General features: G+C 37.7%; 2 protein-coding genes across 2 annotated transcripts; both read right to left on the minus strand.

Annotated features, from left to right (window-relative positions):
* Window positions 1-1,735: 1,735 nt before the first annotated feature.
* LOC110722153 (basic 7S globulin-like) lies at window positions 1,736-3,288 on the minus strand. Its single transcript, XM_021901412.1, has one exon. It carries the CDS (start codon window positions 3,226-3,228, stop codon window positions 1,912-1,914), a length of 1,317 nt encoding a protein of 438 aa, XP_021757104.1. The 5' UTR covers window positions 3,229-3,288; the 3' UTR covers window positions 1,736-1,911.
* A 3,445-nt stretch (window positions 3,289-6,733) lies between these two features.
* Window positions 6,734-17,818, minus strand: LOC110722154 (basic 7S globulin-like). The gene is made up of 2 exons (XM_021901413.1): window positions 16,987-17,818; window positions 6,734-7,764 (listed from the first exon to the last, which is right to left on the minus strand). The coding sequence occupies exons 1-2, from the start codon at window positions 17,301-17,303 to the stop codon at window positions 6,792-6,794; spliced, it is 1,290 nt and encodes a 429-aa protein (XP_021757105.1). The 5' UTR covers window positions 17,304-17,818; the 3' UTR covers window positions 6,734-6,791.
* Between the last annotated feature and the right edge of the window lie 3,136 nt (window positions 17,819-20,954).

A 20,954-nucleotide genomic window follows, 5' to 3' on the forward strand; every position in this document is an offset into this window, starting at 1 on the left:
CTAAAAGTTAAAAAAAAAATCCAAGGAAACATTATGCTAAATTTATTAATATAATAATAATAATTAGAAAATTTTGTGAACACGACAGGGAAAACATGTACTTCATCTTAGATTGTAGCTACTAAATCGAAAGATATGACAAGAAAGTTTTAGTTTTTACTCTAAGGGAGATAGGAAATAAATGAGTCAAACTCTCTTACATAGTTATATGGAGCAATATTCATTTATTTTTCAATCAATAAAATGAATTTACAAAAAAAAAAAAAAAAAAAAAAAAAAAAAAATCTATTCAATTACATTTCTTTAATTTTGTATCAACCCTTAATAAATGAGCCCTTTTATTACTAATTGAATTAAATTTGTTTTTTTTCCCTGCGGGATTAGTAATTTAATATGTAAAATCGTACATCATACGAGCACTATGCTAGTTATTAGCTAGTTTATAGTTTGGTTTTTCATCTTTTATGCTTTTTAATTTTAAGATGATCAAGCTTTCTTTTTCGTAATTTACATATTTCGATCTTTCATACTAAGTTTTAATTATTAATTTGTTTTCTTATAAATTTTTGATGTTGCTTGATTTAATTATGCTTTATTTAATTGCTTTGATTAGTTTTGATTTAATTATGCTTTATTCTATTGCTTTGATTAGTTTAAATTTAAATATGTGCGAGTAGTTTATTTATGGGGTTCTTGGAGATACATAAATAATATGAAGGGATGATTTATTATTATTGATTTTTAATGTTTTAGGTTAATTTCCTATTGATAGATATAATGTTATGCAATTCGATTAGTGCTGGTTTAATTGTATGAGTTATGTAATATATTGATTCGAGATTCAAGAGATGAGAATTGATATTTAGGCTTAGTTTTAATAGGCAGGTTACTTTATAAATGGTTAATTAAATCAATATTCGAGAGATGCGAATTAATACTGCTTAATTAATTTTGTGACTGTAATACATAGCGAAACCCCATAATAATCTTGTTAATTTATACATTGATAATTGATTTTTGTTTTTTATCCCGAAATATTATTTATTGGTAAGCATAGGCCCTACACTTTTATTTATTGGATATTCTCTTAGTTTTATTTGCTTAGTTTAATTAGTTATCTTAGATGAATTTATATAAATTCTTACTCATTTCTTGATAATTTAGGTTATATTAATTATTAGGAATAAAAGAACAGTGTTTCCCTGTGGATTCGACCCTACTTTCCTATCTATTTTAGTTACTGGTTTTAAGAATTACTTTTAATTAGGTGACAGGACTAGCTTTAATTGTCATTGACCACCCAGAAAACTCAGCCTGGTACCCCCTCACAACATAATTAATACTCCTTCCGTTTTTTTTAATGCATCACTTCTCTTTTATGAGTGTTTTTTTTTTAATTTAAATGCATCACTTCCTATTTGGTAACTTCATACAATATTTTGTCATTTTTCTCTCTTTACTTTAAACCCTACTAAAGGTATTTTATTATTTCTCTCTCCTCTATGGTCCCCACTTATATAATAAAAATATCTATTGTCTCCTACATAATTAATTTCTCTTTCAAGGTCTCATCTTACTTTTACTATAATAAATTATTTACCCTCACACAATATATATTACTCTTGCTAAAATTCAAAGCATCACTAAGTGATGTAAATAAAAAAAATGGAGGGAGTACAACTTAAAAGGTAGTAGCGATCACTTAAAAAATCCTTTTACACAAATTTTCCATAAATATACAAAGTGATTTTTATTTATTATGGAGTATTACATTAACAGTACATGGAACAATTAACAAGATCATTTTCATTTGATGAGGGAATAATACACTATAACATCTTAATAACTTAATTTACCTCAAGCAATAGAAGAAATAATACTGTATCATCTTATTGGCTTAATTACTTCAATTCAAGCAACAGAAGTGAAGTTGAAGTTTGTACATCTAGTCATATCATTCACTAAATACCTAAACCCAACCATAGATTTTGCTAGATCAAACTGCACCAAATTGTCCTCCAACTGATATCCTCCCAACACAATCGATGCCGGTGGGTTCTTCCCGCCATCCACAATGGCAAGACACAACGCATTCGGGTTCGCCTTCAATCCACCAACCATCGAATTTGAAGCAAAGATCGTCCACATCACTTTCTCGTTCTGTAACACTAGCTCAATATTCGGAACCTCGACTCCTACTCTTGTTGAACTAATCGTGCTGCTATCATAGCAGAGTTCGAACGGGGCAACAGCTTTGATCCGTGTAGCATTAGGATAACCTCTTTGTTGATATAGTATCTTGAGTTGACTGTCGAAGTTAGAAATTACTGATTTGTATATAGAACTTTCCATGATTGTGTAAGGGTTAACTGTACTGAACTTAGTTCCGCCCCTGCCTTTGTTGTTTATGGATAATAAGGCTTTGTTGATTGGAACTTGGCTGCCACCGATTTTAATGGACGAAACTCCGACATAGTAATCGGATGAGGTAGTTGGATTTTTCAAAATAGGGGTGTAAGAAAATGAAGATGAGACGTACAGAGGTCCAGGGTAGAGTTTGTAAGGGCCGTTTCCAAAGAATATGACGCCTACACTTGTGACATCAGAGGTTAAGCAAAGGGCAAACTTTTTAGACAAACTGAAAGTGGAGGTAAGTTGAGAAGGGATAGAAATTTTAGTCCTTCCGAACCCGGCAATTCCTTGGACACCCTTTGCTAGGCCTTTTAGTAAAAAGGTGGGTGCACAGTTGAAGAGGAAGTTGGGTGTGGATACGACTGGACCGAGGTTTAAGCCGTCGGTGGAGTTGATTCGGATGATATCTGAGGCAAGCTCACCACTGGTGGCGGTATTGGTGAAGGGGTTTTCTGGGAAGAGGCCACAGGTGTTGTTGTTGCACCCTGGCCTAGGAGGTGAGTTGCAAGTACTGCAGGCTGTAGAGCCAGCTAAAGTACATTGGGCGGAGTTACAACGAATAGGGCGGTAGGTTGAGGAGACATAGCCTTTGTCGCAATCCCGCCATAAGAATGGAGATCCAAGGGCGAGTGTTAAGGGCACGGATTTGGAAGGTGTTCTTTGGGTGGTTTTGACTATGTATTGTTGGGTGGAGGCGTCTTTAGAGACAGGGAGGAGAAGGGCTTTGGGTTGGACGGAGGTGGTGGCGAAAGCGGTGGCAATGAGGGGGAGGAGAAGAGAAAATAGTATGAAGTGGTGTTGGAAGGAGGATATCATGGTGAATGAGTATGATTAATTTGAGTGCAAAATTGAGATAGTTGTACAAGTTTATTTATAGCGTGTGGCAAAATGGGGTATTGGCGTATTGCCGTATTGGTTGAATTATTGATTTATTTTATTATTATTATTGCATTATTAGAATGTAATTACGTGGAGCCTTACGTAGGACTTATAATATGGTCAAATATGGTAACCTGACGTGCCGCCTAATGATCTAGGACTTTCGCTGCTTTTATGGCAATCGATTGTCTTTTAGGTGAGTCATTTAATTTTGCTGATTACGACAACTTTAACTAAAATTAAAGCTTCGTTTCTTTAAACTCCTGTTCATTGACAAACATAATATGTCACGATCTCTCCTTTTGTTCTCTACTCGTACCCTATTCTCTGTTTTCGCCGACAATAGTGTTATCAAATCATCCATGCTATACTTTATCCATCTTGGATTAATCTCGTTACTTTCATACTCATTACTTCTTATGGCATGCTTGGATTAAGCTAAATAAAGTGAATGTAGAAAACGAGGATTGAGAAGATAGTGAAGGTGTGAGTGTGACTGCAAAGAGTTTAATCTAGTGATATCAGTTAAGATCGGGTCAATTCGACCGAGTCAATTTTTAGGACCAATTTTTGGGTCAATTTTGCATTGAATCAGGTCAAATTTGGGTCAAGTCACCAAAAATAAAGTCACTTAAAAAAATAAAGAAAATTTCCTTTTATTTCAATAATAACTTTTACAATAATTAGAAAATAACGTAAAATTTGTTAAAAAAAAAAAAAGGTGATGAGTACCTATTACCTAAGAAAGTAAGAAGCCCTAGAATCAGTTTAGGTATCAGGTTACTTCAAGTAGGGTCAATTCGAGTCAATAATTCAAATGAAAATTGGGTTAGGGTTATTTTTGGGTTTTGGGTCACTTCAAATCAAGTCATTTCGAGCATCGGATCACGTTCGGATTAACTCCACTTCAGGATAGGTTAGTTTGAGTTCGGGTTTATTTTAGGTAGCGGGTTGAATCATTCGAGTCGGATCATTCGACTCGGGTCAGGATTGCCAGGTCTTACCACAACATCTCTTGTCACTTATATTTTTCCTAGTTTGTCTTTAATTATCCTCTTAATATATTATCCCTAATCCGATCCAAGCATGTGCTTAGATTTTTTTATTTTCTTAGTGTTGGTGGATAGTGTAATTATGGGGGTATTAGGGAGTTAGAGGTTTGAGGGAAAAAGAGAGGTTTGGGAGGAAAAAGAGGTTTAACCAACTCAAAAAGCTATTTAGGGTGTTTGGTAGCTAGAGGTTTGGAAGAGAGTTTTGGAATAAAAAAAAGCTCTTTTTATAAAAGCTCATATTAGGGCCCTGTTTGGTGAAAAGCTTAAAGCTAAAAGCTGAAACTGATTGTGTTAGTTGATTTTGACTATCTGACTGTATTAACTGAGTTGACTAACTTATTTTTTTAGTTGATTGTATAAAAGTGTTTGGTAAATAGCTAGTTGTTTAAAGCTGATTAAGTATGTGAAATGATCAATAAGCTAATTATGAGGTAGGTCGTTCATAAAGGATTTTAAAGTAAATGAAGGTATAAGTGTCATTTCATCATAATAAATTGAATAAACTATTTGAAAAAGCTCTTTTTAGGAGCTTTTTGTAAAAGAGCTTATTTAGTGGAATAAGCTCTTTAAATAAGTTTTCCACCAAACACTTTATATTAGTTAATAAGCTAATATTGGTCAAATAAACTAATTTTGCTTAAATAAGCTGGTTACCAAACACATCTTGAGCTTTTTGGTTATTTTATCTTTTAAAGAGCTAGCTGCTACTTATCAAACAGTTTTACACAAACAGCTGATATAATTAGTTAGTCAAATAAACTATCACAATCAGCTAGTCAAAGCAGCTAACTCAATCAACTAATCTCTAACAACTAACAACTAACTCCAAAACAAGGCCTAAATTTTATTATAGATAGAGGAAACTAGATGTGGAATTTTGTTATGTTTTTATTTTTTTTATTTTATTTAGATACGGGGTGTTATATTATCATAATTAACTACTGGGTTCAAAGTAAAGTGAAAGAGACATTAGAAGTTAACAACAAGTCAATTTCATTTCATAAGTGATAGTTGAAAGTACAACTAATTTGACACTATTGAAGATGAAAAAAAGGTGCAAATTAAATAATATGAAGCAATGATATGTAGAAGTACATTACCACATTCGCAACATATTAGTTGTAACTTATAATATGAGACGATGATATGTAGAAGTACATTACCATATTCGTGACGTATTAGTTGTAAGTTAGGAATTTTTTCGATATTTCCAAAGTAGCAACTAATATGTAACAGTGGTACTAGATAAGACAAGTGCATGCGCAAAGATCGCAATGCATAGAGGTGTTAACTTGGGGTAGTTGGGTCGGGTTTGGTGAGCTTCAATTATGTCTATTTCAAAGATGAGTCATTTTATATTATTATGTTCATATGAGTTGAAATATGTATCCGACTTTTTTCGGGTCAGATTATATCAGGTCAGTCAAGTTAAGTTTATGTTTCACACATCTGATCTAAGTCTATATGGATCCGTTTATTAAGGTTTTTTTTTTTTAAATATGGGAGTGAGCTAGGAAGTCTAGCTAAAAAATGTGTTATTTGATTGAAAAAAATAATGGTGATTTAAACCTCCTACGCAATGAATTTATTTATCTAAGCTCCTTAGGTAAGTTAAAATAAGCTCCTTACAGCTTACTCTCATATACAGCCCCGTTTCTGAGACATTGGTGGCCTATGGGCGAACTTATAAATTGGGCCCTAATAATTAATGTTTGATTTATTGGAATTAGGGTATGCAAATTTTTTTTTTTAAAAAAAAAAAAACAAATATATTGTTAAATTACAACAAGATAATACTTCTAGCATTTATTCCTCACATAATTGCCCTTTTATTACAGAGCAAAGAGGGCGAAATTTACTTTCGCCCTTCTATTTCAAAGCAAAGAGGGCGAATTTAGTTTTCGTCCTCTATAATAGAGCAAAGAGGGCGAAATTTTAGCTTTGCCCTCTAATTTTAGAGCAAAGAGAGCGAAATTTTAGCTTTGCCCTCTAATTTTAGAGCAAAGAGAGCGAAATTTTTTGCCTTCTTTGATATTTAACAAAGAGGGCAAAAATTTTGTATGCCCTTTGAAGCTAATAGGGCGACTTGGGGGCGATTTTAAAATCGCCCTCTTTGCCTAATAGGGCGAAATTTGAACCTAAGAGGGCGATTTAAATTGCCCTTTTTGATATAATATCTTGTGGTGATAATATGTAACGGAGGTAGTAAAATTTCTTCAATATGATCTAACTTAAACTTATTGGATTCATATATCCGCCGATCAAAGCCTTAAACCTATAATATTTCTTCGATTCAACTTAACTTTATTGGATTCATATATATATATATATATATATATATATATATATATATATATATATATATATATATATATATATATATATATATATATATATAACTTTAAAATACATCTATAAGTCCCAAGATCACATTTGATCTTAAATAACTTATGCTATAGTAAAGTTGAAATTGGAACATCTACTCTCCAGATAAAACGAATGAAACGCAAGCCTAGACTTAGCAAGATCAAACTGCACTATATTATCTTCCAACTGATAACCTCCTAATATTATTGATGTCTCTGTGTTCTTTCCGCCATCTACAAAAGCGAAACACATTACATTATCCTTTACCGTCACCATTGAGTTCCATCCGTTTATCGCCCACTCGACTTTCTCACTTTGCAACACCAGTTTTATAGTAGGTACCTCAACTCCTGGCCTAGTAATTAACAGTGTGCTTCTATCATAACATAATTTAAACGGGGCGACCGCCTTTACTATTGTTGCATTATATCCATCATATTTCATGTACTCTTTCTTGAGTTCTTTGTGAAAGTAGGAGCTTACAGCGTTGAAGATAGAACTTTCCATGATGGTGTAAGGGTGAACTGTGCTGATCTTGGTACCGCCTTTTCCTTTATTTATTAATAATAAAGCTTTGTTTATCGGAACTGAGGTGTTTTCGATTTTGATGGATGTTACTCCTATATAGTAGTCGGAAGTGGAGGATGGGTTAACCAAAAGTGGGGTGTATGAAAGAGACGCCGCAGTAACAACTGGTGCAGGGTAAAGTGTGTAAGGACCATCGCCGAAGAATATCACACCCTCATCACTAACGGAAGAGGCTAAGCAAATGGCAAACTTTTTTGGTAGATTAAAAGCGGAGGTAAGTTGAGATGGGATGGAGATTTTAGTCCTTCCAAATCCAGCAACACCTTGGGCACCTTTTGCTAGGCCTTTTAGTAAGAAGGTGGGTGCACAACTAAAGAGAAAGTTTGGTGTGGTGACAACTCTACCGAGGTTTGCACCATCGGTGGAGTTGATTCGTACCACATCAGTGGCAAGCTCACCACTGGTGGCGGTGTTGGTGAAGGGGTTCTCAGGGGAGAGGCCGCAGGTGTTTTTGTTACACCCAGGCCTAGGGGGTGAGTTGCAAGTACCACAGGCTGTAGAACCGGCTAGAGTACATTGGGAGGAGTTACAAGGAACAGGGTGGTAGGTGGAGGAGACATAGCCTTTATCGCAATCTTGCCATAAGAATGGAGATCCAAGGCCGAGTGTTAAGGGTACGAATTTGGAGGGTGTTCTTTGAGTGGTTTTGACTATGTATTGAAGGGTTGAAGCATCCTTAGAGACCGGGAAAAGTAGGCCTTTGGGATGGAAGGCCGAGGCGGCAAAAGTGGTGGAGATTAGATTGATGAGGAGGGAAAAGGTTAAGAGGTAGTGTTTGAAATAGGAAGTCATGGTGTAGTGGAATATGAGAGTGAGTGTAAAAGGGGTTGTGCATTTATATTTATAGCGTGTGTGGATAGGCATTGGCGGTCCTACCGTAAGGCAAAATTGGTTTGGAGTTTTGTCCTACGTATGATAAGAATTTTCAAAATGTGGCAACTTGTTTAAGGTACTATGAGTGAAGTGGTCAACTAACTTACGCTTTGATAGTTTCACTTGCGTTTGTTGTGAGTTCTATGGGCTGTATGTAGGTCCAACTTATTTATTTTTTATGATGACGATTTTTTATTGATAAAATATATGATTGAATTATAGATTGTGGAAAAGTCTTGGGTGTGCTTGGGTTACAATTGCAGTACATGATTTATCCAATATTGGAGGTACGGAGATACGTGCACCAAGAATATCTTTTGACAACCCGTCTTGTGTGTGGCCGGCCACACCGTGTGGCCACTTAAAGTAACTCCTATAACATTGATTAAGTAACCTCTATAATACCACCGAGTAACCCCTATAACATAATTAACATTGACCGAGTAACTCTATAACAATGTTATACCCTTTAACACTGACCAAGTAACCCTAATTACACTAGCAAAGTAACCCCTATAGTGGCTGGCCATACGGTGTGACCAGCCACATATAACACTTTGTGTGAGTTAAAAGCTTTTTTAATTTTGTAACAAAATAAGTTTAATAAATATTCCCTCCGTCCCTTAATACAATGCATCTTTCTCTTTATTATGTGAGGAAAAAATGCTCAAAAGAGGCATTGTATTAAGGGACGGAGGGAGTACTTTTTAGGAAAATTTGTCTGGAAGGGACTTATATCTTCACTCTTTTGTCTGGAAGGACCTTATATGTTCAAAGTTGTCTAAAAGGACCTTATAAGTATGTTTTGTTGTCTAGAGGGACCTTGACGCCAGATTCCGGTGTTTGACTTTTTACTCCGGCGTTGACCTGTCACGTGACTATCACGTGACTTTAAAAAATCACCCTCCCTCTTTTTTTTCCCTTTTCCCTCCAATTCACATTCTCTCTCTTCTGTTCCCCCTAAATTTTTACCCAAATTGTTTCTCTCTCCTCGCGAAACAAGCTGGCTAAATCTAATCAATTTGATTTCCTTAATTTTCGAAGAAATACAAGCAAGCAGCGTTTGATTAAGTCCTTTTCGCATCATGTGAGAACAATTCTTACGTTTTTTTTTCCCAATCCCATTGTTTTAAGCCTAAGTTTAGTTGTTTGGAAATCAGGGTTTATAACTCAATTGGTCTGAAATCATTTTTTTTGGTTGTTGAAGGATGTTTCGACTAAAAGGAAGTTATCAAAGTGCAATTGTGGTCTTCCTCTTGCGCAAAGGACTTCATGGACTCATGAAAATCCAGGCAAAAGATTTAAAGCTTGCAAATTTAATAATTTCGAGACATGGGAGAAGGGTTGTGACTACTTTGAATGGGCTGTTGATGAAGATATTTTGGAGTGGCAGAAGGATGTAGCTAATGTTCTACTATCTGAAAAACAAAGATTGGCTACATATATGAATGTTTTGCAGGCTAAGGTGGCTTGTATGGAAAATGAGAAGAGAATGTTGATTGATGAACATGAGAACTTGAAGAACAAGATGATGAGGAGCAAGGAAGGTGTTCATAGAACTCTGATCAGGAAAAATTTGGGGAAAAATTTAGGGGGAACAGAAGAGAGAGAATGTGAATTAGAGGGAAAAGGGAAAAAAATAAGAGGGAGGATGATTTTTTAAAGTCACGTGATAGTCACGTGACTGATCAACGCCGGAGAAAAAAGTTAAACACCGGAATCCGGCGTCAAGGTCCCTCTAGGCAACAAAACATATTTATAAGGTCCTTTTAGACAACTTTGAATATATAAGGTCCTTCCAGAAAAAAGATTGAAGATATAAGTCCCTTCCAGAAAAATTTTCCTACTTTTTATGAAGTATCAATTTAGGACCGAATTTATCTTCGTTTTGTACTTCATGTGCCCTAAACAATGTTCTTATTTGTGGTTTTTATAGTTTTAAGACGAATTTAGTTTTGAGTTCTAATTATATTTTTCATCTATAATATAGGAGGTAATGATATATGTAGCCATTAGGGATAGATATAAGCATTAAATATACTTTCTAAAATAGAATTAAGTTGGGAATTCATGACAAAATTACGCGTAGATTGGTGTAATTAATGTAAATTTATTGATATCTTAATGTAAATTTATCCTCAATATTTCCGTTAAGGCTATGTTTATCAATTTCCATAAATTTAATTATATACCAATAACTAAAATTTAATATACGGAGTATAAAATTTGATCACATTAGACAAATTAAATCTAACAATATTTCACATGATTGTATTTTTCATAAATCTAGACATAGTTTAGTCTAGCTTTTTTGGTGCTTTTTGCTTGTTTTGTTTACTTTCGGTTTCCTTAATTCCAAACCAGAAAGTGCACTATTCTCTCTCTAACACTTAGAGAGTGTCCCTTTCTCTAGGAAAACACTAGAGTAACCGTCTAAACAGTAACTCTTTTTTCAACTCTATTTTTCATACTGATCTAAATCCCAACCATGAATCATCAGTGCACTCAATCAGTTCTTAACAGAATGGGAATTGGAATCCCAAAACAGTCCCACGACTACCCGGAGGATGTAGAAAAATATAGTCTTGCAGTTGTAGGGAAGGTGATAGATGATCGAGTGTTCTCAGAAATTCAAATCCAAAACTGGGTTGATTTGTTTTGGAAAACGAATTCAGCTATAATTGTTCAAAAGGCAAGTCATGCTAAGGACCTCTTCTTTTTCTTCTGTACATCTTGGGATGATAGAGGCAATCTATTGTCCATTGGAGCAGCTCCTTACAAAGGAGCAATGATCGCCTTCAAGGCATGGCAAATGGGCATGAGCATTCTGGACTTGGATTTCTCAGAAATAGCAATCTGGATTAGAGTGGAAGGACTACCTGCAGAGGAATGCCAGCCCCAGGTTACAAGGAGAATACTTGAGAGAGTAGGTAGGATCATAAGATTTGATCAACCCTCACTTGATGATAGGCCTCATTGTCTAATGAGAGCAAAAGTGGTGGTCAATATCCAAAAACCACTCGTGCCAGGCTTCTATTATGAGATGACTCCTGAGAAAGCTATCTGGATCTTGTTAAGATATGAAGGAGTTTTTTTACTCTGCCATGGATGTGGTAGAATTGGCCATAGACAGCCTCACTGTAGGATTCCAACTCACTTGGCTCATAGAGAAGTTAGCTATAGGATAAGGGGACTGTGTGGGCTGAATTATGACTTGCTCATAGCCAGATCTCAAAACCCTCTCTATTCAAAGAAAATTATGGGATTTCCTGATGTAGAGCGCTTCAGAACAGCGAGGGTCAATCTCAGGGTGTACCCCCATCCAACCCCGACATCAGCTTCGTCTGAATATACACCCTTCCAGAACTCCCCAGGGAATGACAGCTCAAATAGTCAACAGAGTAGGACGCACCAAGGCTCCTCGTCCTCGTCCTCGGATGGTCCACCAAGCTCTGGAGATCCAGGGCCTAGAAATAGAGTAAGAAAGAGAACAGAGGATGCCCATTCCAATGATTAGGGCAGTGCAGAGTACGGTCTAGACCGCACCAAACCGCAAACCAAACCGCAATTTTGCGGTTTGGTGCGGTTTGCGGTTTGGAAATTACGGTGCGGTTTTCAAATTTGACCAAACCGCAGTTTTGCGGTTTGTGCGGTTTCAAGAAAATTTCAAGCCAAACCGCACCGCAAACCTCAATTTAATGCAAAGACTCTTATATGGAAATAAGACTCTTATATTGTATTTATATGTACTGAATTGTGTGGGTCATTATTAAGAAAACCAAAGTTTTCCTTTCTTATTACTCTCCGTTTCTTGTGCTTTGGAGTTGTAATGGAGTGGTTGTGGTTTACTTAATGATTTTGCTCCATGTTTGCCTTGGCATGTTACTGGGTCACAATTAACATTGAAGTAAAGCACTACTTCTTTATTGAATTATTTGCATAGTTGTACAGTTTCTAAGTAAAAATTTCATAACATAAGATTAGCAAATAATCATTATTTGTGAGGTAAAAAAATTATGGAAAAACCGCAAACCGCATCGCACCAAACCGTATTTTGCGGTGCGGTTTGGTGCGGTTTGAAAAAATCACAAACCGCAATTTTGCGGTTTGGTGCGGTTTGAGATCCAAACCGCACCAAACAGCACCGTGCACAGCCCTACCAATGATAAGGAGGATGTTCGGGGTGAGAATGATTCAAACAAGAAGCAAAATCCAGGGATAGAGATCCATCCCCCATGTGATGAAGACAAAAGAGACAATCGTCTGCAATTAGAAAAATCCTCAATCCGAGCTAGGCGAGGCTTAGATGATCTGACTCCTATTATTATTCCTTCCCTCCAATCTAAAGGGGGAAGAATTTCGATATGGAAAGACATCATGAAGCCCCTCATCCGTACAGAACAAAAGAGGAAATATGCTACAAATTGGTGTACTCGATCTGGTTCAGCTACTCATTCCAGTTCAATTGAGCGAAAAAAGAGAAAACTATGCACAGGTTGGTCATCCCCGGAATCCGTGCAAGACAACCGGAAATTGGGATACAATGGCGCAACAATGGAGGAGCACAACTCCTCGCAACCCGTGCTACACCGTTCTCAACCAAGTCCAGGTACTCAACCACCTTCTACTATTCCAACTTCCTATTTATTAGTGCATCAGTCCACCCCCCCTAAACTTGACTTGTTTGTATGTTTGACTTGGCCTAATATCCATGGAAAGTCTGTCAACCCTTTAACTCCTTTGCCTCGAGACACAAAATGGCTCCACGCTGGCACTCTGTTCACTCCTCTGGGGGGAAATTTACTTCAGATAGTAATTTTCCTACCTCTTCATTTCCTTGCTCTAATTACTTCTCCCTTCCTACCATCCCACCCACCTGCATTGATGACTACTCAAAGTTGAACTCGTTTGAACTCCCTCTTTATTCCCTACAACATGAAGTTTATCCCCCACTTTTTTCGCCCAATAACCCCATCATATCTTCCTTTAATAACATATTACCTTTTTCAACCAAACAGCCAACTATCAACTTCCCCTTCACTATGTCTACTTCAAAAATGGAAATTGATAGTGACTATAAAGTTTCCCTTCTACCCACTGATAGAGTGTATACTCTTAACCCTCTCCTTGACCCTTTTCGACCAAAGAATATCCTTATTGACCCCCTCATTAGAGAGCTCGAATTTGCATTCCCCCTCTTTATGGCGAACAAAGAGGAGATTGAAACCTTCCGTGCTTCACAAGTGTCTCATGGTTACACTTCACTAAACTCTCTGATAGCAGAATCCAACTTTACCCGTAAGTTTTTCTGTGCAAATTCCTCTTCTAAAAACCCGGCTCACAAATGGCCTAAACAGAAAGGACCCATGCAGCCGGATTATTCTAGTTCTTCAAAATTCTCCCTCCCACTGGTGAAGGCAGATGTAAGCCCTCCAAACTCTCCAATCTCTGTGGAATCATTCAACACTACCCCATCCTCCATCTCTTCAGGCTCAATGGAGTCTCTTCTGAATCTGGGTAAGATCGAACGAACTAACCTCCAGCCAGGAATCGTCGGACTTTGAACTGGATTTCTACTCGCATGAACAGCGCAAGATACTATACAAACGAAGGAGGGGTAGAAGATTCTCAGAAGAGGGTCCGAGAAAGAAGCAATGGAGCTCCGGAGTGGCTAAGGACATCCCAGAAGACAAATCGCTCTATCTCACCTGGAACCTTAAGGGTTCATCCAGCTCTAAGCAGAAGCAGGGGAGATCAGGGGAGGAGATGGAGGAATGCATGAGTCAAGGGGAAGTAAAGAGGTGTAAGTTTGGGGTTAGTAGGGAAGATGATTTATGGGAAAAGATGGAGGATCTGGAAGGTGCTGCCAACCTACCAACAAGGATTCAAGTGCTAAGAGTGGTGGTTCGAGAGGATACCATTGATTCTGATGATGAGGTCAGTAGTACAGGACCTATGAAGTCACCAATTGACGGCACGGCTGGCCCATAGCCTCTGGATGGAAAATGAGTTGCATCAGTTGGAATTGGAGGGGAGCGAGTGATCATAGCTCCCCGGTTTTCCCCTTAGTGATGATCTTAGCGGCTAGGTTTAACGTTGACTTTATTTTTCTTAGTGAAACTAAGTGTTGTGTCAAGTCTTTAGCTCCTTTTTTCAGTAGAAAAGGCTTTAAGAATAGTACTGGGTATGATGCAGTAGCCAACAAAGGAGGTATGTTCCTCTGTTGATCGGATAGAGTGGTAGTAGATGTCATTGTAGTACGTCCGAATGTTATCCTGTGTAATATAACTCTAGTTGATGGCGTTTTGTATTACCTCGCTTGTGTGTATGGTAGTCTCTATATCTCAAGCCGCGAAGAGGTGTGGACCATGATAGGCAACCTCATGCAATTAATCTCATAAAGGAAGTTACATCCTCATTGGAGACTTTAACCAACTTGAATCAATAGACCAAAAACTAGGAGGACGTGAGTTAGTGAATGGTCTATCATATTTCTTGCCATGTAAACTAGAGAACAAACTAATTCAACTTCAATCAATTGGCCTAAAATTCACATGGTGTAACAATAAAGTGGATGATCCCATTTATGAACAATTGGATAGGGCCTACGCAAATAATATGTGGAAATTGTCATTCCCAAATGCTATAATCTGGAATCTTCCAATAGTTTTCTCGGATCATGCGCCCATTATATTGGAAGTGCAACCTAAAGATGCCACAAGGAAGACACCATACAAGATGGAAGCGTGGAGCCTTAAATTGAAGGAGATAGAAGACTTGGTTGATTCCGCCTGGAGAATGCAAGTTTTCGGATCACCGCTATATAAAACCCAAAGGAAGTTGAAACATTGTCTCAATGGCATTAGAGATTGGTGTATTAGCAAGAAAGGAGCCTTCATGGGCCTTAACTGGCAGGAGTTAAAATCGAAATTGGAGGAGCAACAACAAGAAGAGTCCTTAATAACGGACTTGGACCAAGGTGAGGAAATATCTAACAGGAAACAACTTGAGGATGAAGCCTCATTTAGGTGATGGTACTGGAGGCAACGAGCAAAATCGAAATGGGACTCGTTGGGTGATCAACCTACGTCCTTTTTCTTCAAAAGTGTAAAACAAAGATCCCTGAAAGATGAAATAAGGGTGATCCAAGACGAACATGGCAACTAGATCAATAGTAGCCAAGAAATTAAAGCCCAATTCCTAGCCTACTTCAAATCTCTCTTTGATGGGCCTATGGACCAGCAAGCCCAGTCCGAGGAAGCAAGCAAACTGAGAGATGAATGGACGGGGAATCTCCCAACTCTTTCACCAGCCCATCTAGATTGGCTTTCAAAGCCTTTCTCAAGAGAGGAAATCAAGAATGTAGCTTTTGACCCACATCCACTCAAGTCTCCGGGCCCAGATGGAAGCCCACCAATGTTTTTTTTAACAAAATTGGGCCGCTATCCAGAAGGATGTGATCAGGGGAGTCCAACACTTTTTCAATACGGGTTATATGCTCAAAGAAACAAATCGCACCTATATAACCCTCATCCCAAAAGTCAACCAACCAAAAAAAGTCGAGGAATTTCGCCCCATCAGCCTTTGTAATTCCCTCTATAAAATCATTTCCAAATGTTTAGTTAACAAACTTAAACACATCCTCCCTGATTTAATAGGAGATCTTCAAAATGCCTTTATCCCAGGACGGCTTATGATTGATAATTGTTACATAGCCCACGAAATCCTCTCTGTAGTAAAAAGAAGAAAGAAAGGGGGCTGTTTTGAGGGCATTCTAAAGATCGACCTAAGTAAGGCCTATGACCGAGTTAGCTGGGATTTGATAAAAATCATCCTGGAAAAAATGAATTTCCCGGGGACTTGGATACGCTGGATTTTGCAATGCATCTCAACAGTTTCTTATGCAGTCCTGGTGAATGGTGAACCAACAAGTTTTTTCACACCAAGAGCTGGGCTTCGCCAAGGGGATCCGCTATCACCTTACCTCTTCATCTTGGTAATGGAGGTCCTTTCAAGGAAATTATGCCCACTCCAAGAATCGAAGGTGATACAGGGTATCAAGCTAGCCAGAACTGCCCCCCAATTAATCACCTCTTCTTCGCAGATGATGCGCTCTTGTGCTTCAAGGAAACGCCAACCTCCTGTAGGTGTGTAAAAAATGTTTTGGATCAATTCTGTCTTCTTTCAGGGGAGGTTATTAATGAAAACAAATCGGCAGTCCTTTTTAGCCCTAATACGCCAGCTCGTTTTGTTCGACTAATGAGGCAGCCTATTCGAGTCAAAAGCTGCAAGGAGTTAGGGATCTACCTTGGTTGTCCAATGGATGTTGATGGTAGGACAAGCTCTAAGTTTAATTGCCTCCTAGAGAAAATTCAAAAGAAAATCTTCTCTTGGAAGTTTGTTTCTCTGAATCAACCAGGGAAGCTTGTATTGATTAATGGAATTCTAGTAGCGATTTCACACCATATTTTGTCGCTCTACTGGTGCCCTCGTCGTGTTACATCCAAGATCAATTCTCTAATCAACAAATTCTGGTGGTGTTCTAACAAAACTGAAAGTTGAGGAGAATTGTGAAGGAAGAGAGATTTTAGTCCTCCCTAGCCCTGCAATACCTTGGACTCCTTTTGCTAGGCCTTTTAACAAGAAAGTGGGACCACAAGTGAAGAAGAAGTTGGGTACTGAAACGACTCGGCCTGGGTTTGAGCCGTCGGTGGAGGTGAGTTGAACCACATCGGAGGCGAGCTCGCCTATGGTGGCTGTGTTAATGAAAGGATTTTCGGGGCTAAGGCCGCAGGTGTTGTTGTTACACCCGGGCCTAGGGGGTGAGTTGCAAGAACCGCATGACTTAGAGTCGGCGAGTGAGCATTGTGCGGAGTTGCATCGAGCAGGGCGGTAGGTGGAGGAAACGTAGTTTCGATCGCAGTCAACCCATAAGAATGGGCCGCCAAGGTGGAGGGTTACTGGGACGGAGACAGGAGGGGTTCTTTGGGTGAGGTTGATTGTGTATTGGAGTGTAGAAGGGTCTTTTGAGACGGGGAGGACTAGGGCTTTTGGGCGGAACGAGGGAGCGGCGGAGGTGACGGTGAGGAGAGAGAAAATGAGGAGGAGGTGGTGGTGGGAGAAGGTAGCCATTGAAGTTATCAAGTAGAGGAAAATTAAGGAGTTGATTATGATTAAGAAGTGGATAATTATGTTATAAAAGGTGTTAGGGGAAGTAAATAGTTCAATACTCAATAGGGAAATTAATTGATATTACGTGTGAGTGAGTTATGATAAAGATGATGGAAATATCAAATATTGAAAAGTCAAGCATGACGACTGAAAGTGTTAGGACGTCGATCAAGTTGTTACATACAGGCATACAGCACACGATTTCGGTTTTGGGATGAGGTAATATTTTCAGTTCTCAATTGTAGTACTATCTATGTTAAGTAAATATGGAATAGTAGACAAGAAGTTATACGTTTTGACTTATTAACAGAGGCGAAATTAAGAAAACATGAGGTAAGACTCAACATTACACTTCACCCAGAAGGAAAAAAAAAAAAAAAACGTTAATGACTAATCTTCAATGAAAATTTTTAGGCTATAGGGGGGTCGGGGCTCCTGCCAAAAAACCCATAGCTTAGTCCCTGCTTAAATAATTTATATAAATAAAAGTTTATAAACAATAATGTAGTGAATTACTCCGTAGTTTTAATTTCTATTGTAAAATATTAAATTCATTTGTAAAAATTATCGATTGATTGAAGAAGTTAGGTCTTGTTCTGATTAAGTGAACTGAGTTGAACTGAATAGTTTGTGAGAGAAGAAAATTAAAAACTAAAATGAACGGAAAATAATCTGAAAAGAACAAGCCTTTAATAGCAAAAGTTGAGATATAAAATTTTAAGTGATGCAACTATTTATAAGTAGAGGAGATATTTGTTTAAACTAACTAAAGAACAATTATCGACTGTTGGGATCGTGAATAACCTCCAGCTAAAGGTGATTGAATGGAGCTACTAGCCTACTACCATTTGCTATCAAATTATATTACTGTGGTTTACTGATTCACTTCAGCCTTCACACTAAAACAATGTTTAATTCTACGAGCTCAACTATAAACTGGTAGCTCGAGGTGTCAAAACCAAACTGACTCGAAAAAAACTATCTGTTTCGAACTGCGACCGATTCGATTTGATCCGAGAAATTCAAAACCCAAACCCGATCTGTAACCAAACTGAACTCAACCCAAATCCGAACTTGACCTGATCTGAACTTAACCCGGTACCGATTTGATTCGACCTGAACTCAACCCGAATTCGTTTTGACCCGACCTAAACTCAAACCAAACCGATTTGATCCGACAGAGCTCAACTCGATCCGAAATTGACCCTGTAAATAACCTATCTAATCCGATCTGCTTTGACACGAACTGATAACCCGAGTCCAATTTTAACTCGATTTGATTTTTACCCGATCTGAATTTAACCCGACCATAATTAATTATTAACTTTTTTATTCAAGTTCTTATACTACCCTATATTTACTAATTATTTAATAAGTTAAAGTTTTTTACTACAAAGAAATAATCCGGAGTAACAAGTTTACTTCATGTATATACCAATTATATAAAGTTACTTTCTAAGCTTTATATTCGTCTCATTAAAATTTACTACAAAAAATTTGTAATACTTGAACATTAAAACCTCTTCTTTCAACTTAATAAAAAAATATGATACATGAATGACTAGATATTGACCCAATAATAAGGTAAAAACTTAATAATAATTCTAGTTTTAAAATAACCTTATTTGTATATGAATTGGGACAACTCGATTCAAATCCAACCAAACACAAAAAGAATTGAATTGAAATTGACCAATTAATGAATTAACGGATCAACCTTATCTTAATTAAACCGAACTTGACCGAATCAAAATCATCAATTCATCTGACCCGAAATTAACCCTATTAAACCCATTTTGAACCCGATCCGAATTTATCCGAACCGAACATGAATCGATTTGGAGTTGACCCAACCCATACCTGACCCGCACTCGATAGACCATGACCCGAATTTGATCCGACCTGAATTTGACCCGACCCAACCCGATCCAAATTAAAAGAATACTTTTGTCTCGAATATATCCGACCCAATCAGACCCAACCCAAATAGACCTGACCCAAACTCTATCCAATTATCCAAATTGACACCTCTACTCATAACTAAATATTTAGTGTAAGAATTACCACTTTTGAGGATTATATGTTATATGTAGGAGAACACTAATATCTTAGGAGAGATAGAGACCCTATTAGCAAGTCAAACCCAATAAAATAGCTACTTTAATTCTAGATAAATTTTTAAATGTTTTAGATAAAATGGGGTTATGGTAATTACTCTATTTTCAAAATAATATTTTTATGGAAAAATTGACATTTGCTACCAGCAAAAGCACTTCATGTCACATTTGTTACCCGTTTAATTTTTTATTTTATTTTACTACCACCAAATCCCAAAATTAGAGATTTCACTACCTGTTGTCTTATGTCGTTACTTATCCGTTAGTGGGGCCCAACCACTGTTCAGCCACCACACTACCACCCAAGCCACCTCACTGCCACCGTTCAACCTCCTTTTCCACATCAACACTGCCCCGAAACCTCACTGCCACCCCCTCCCCTCGCCGGCGACCAGCCAGCCCCTTTCCGTCGTCAGAGCTAAGCCTCTCCCCCCGACTATCACCGCTACATCATCAGCCTCCCTCCCCTGTTCATTTTCTTTGGCTGCTCTAATTCGCTTCTTCCATCCACCATCATCTAAAATCAACATCTTCAAACGCTTCACCTTCAATCATCATCAAATCGCAGCCGTTGATTCGATTCAACGCCTCAATTCTCAATCGCCCAATTTCATCAATTTCGCTCTAGAGTCTCTGAATCTTTGGTTGAATTGGGGCGTTAATTTCCAATCATGGGGCTCCAAATGCTAAAATTGCGGGCTGAATTAGAGTTTCTTGCGGGCTGATATTTGTTCGATTAGGCTGTCGGTTATGGTGGTGCGGGGCTGCTGGTGGAGTGCGCTTTTTGTGGTGGCGCTGCAGCCTGCAGGCGGCAGTGTTGGTTCTGAATGTGCTCGTTGCAGTGTTGCGGTGGGGGTTGAAGTGTGGGATGAGCTTGGTGATGTTGGAGAGAACAAGGAATTCGCAATGGTTTGATGTTGTGGGTGCGCTGGTGGCAGTTTGCAGTGGTTTGATGTGATGTCGGTGATGGTATGAATGGTTGTGTTGCTGGAGGTGCGGCTGACAGGGGTTAGTGATGTGTTTGCGTGAGGAGCTGGGAGTATGGGAGTGTTGGTGAGTGGTTAGTGTAGTGTAGGTTAATAAATTAGTGTGGTGAAGGATAAATTGGGCCCTACTTAACGGTAACATTGACATAAACCGTTATATGGTAGTGATATATATAGTTCGGGAATTTGGGTAGTAGTAAAATAAAATAAAAGATTAAACGGGTAGTAAATGTGACATAAGGTGTTTTCGCTGGTAGCAAATGTCAAATTTTCCTATTTTTATTTACATGATCAATGTAAATTTTTGCAAATCTTTAACCACAAATATCTTTATTGTTATACGAGCAAAAATTGTAAAAGTTAGATATTAATAATGTACTCAACAAGACGAATCATATTAGACCCCGTATGCCTAAGAAATTAAGGTAATTCTTTTTTATTTTTAAAAATAAAAAAATTTCAACAGAGAACATCATTATAAAACGGAGGGTGTATATTTGTATTATTTC

Source organism: Chenopodium quinoa, unplaced genomic scaffold, assembly GCF_001683475.1.
Source record: "Chenopodium quinoa cultivar QQ74 unplaced genomic scaffold, ASM168347v1, whole genome shotgun sequence".
Classification (NCBI taxonomy): Eukaryota; Viridiplantae; Streptophyta; class Magnoliopsida; order Caryophyllales; family Amaranthaceae; genus Chenopodium; species Chenopodium quinoa.

Coding starts and splice junctions, on each gene's coding strand:
- LOC110722153 (XM_021901412.1), bottom strand. CDS start 3,228: ATGATATCCTCCTTCCAACACCACTTCATACTATTTTCTCTTCTCCTC.
- LOC110722154 (XM_021901413.1), bottom strand. CDS start 17,303: ATGGCTACCTTCTCCCACCACCACCTCCTCCTCATTTTCTCTCTCCTC. Junction 7,765..16,986: donor TCTTGCAACTCACCCCCTAG/GCCCGGGTGTAA, acceptor CTCACCCCCTAG/GCCTGGGTGTAACAAAAACA.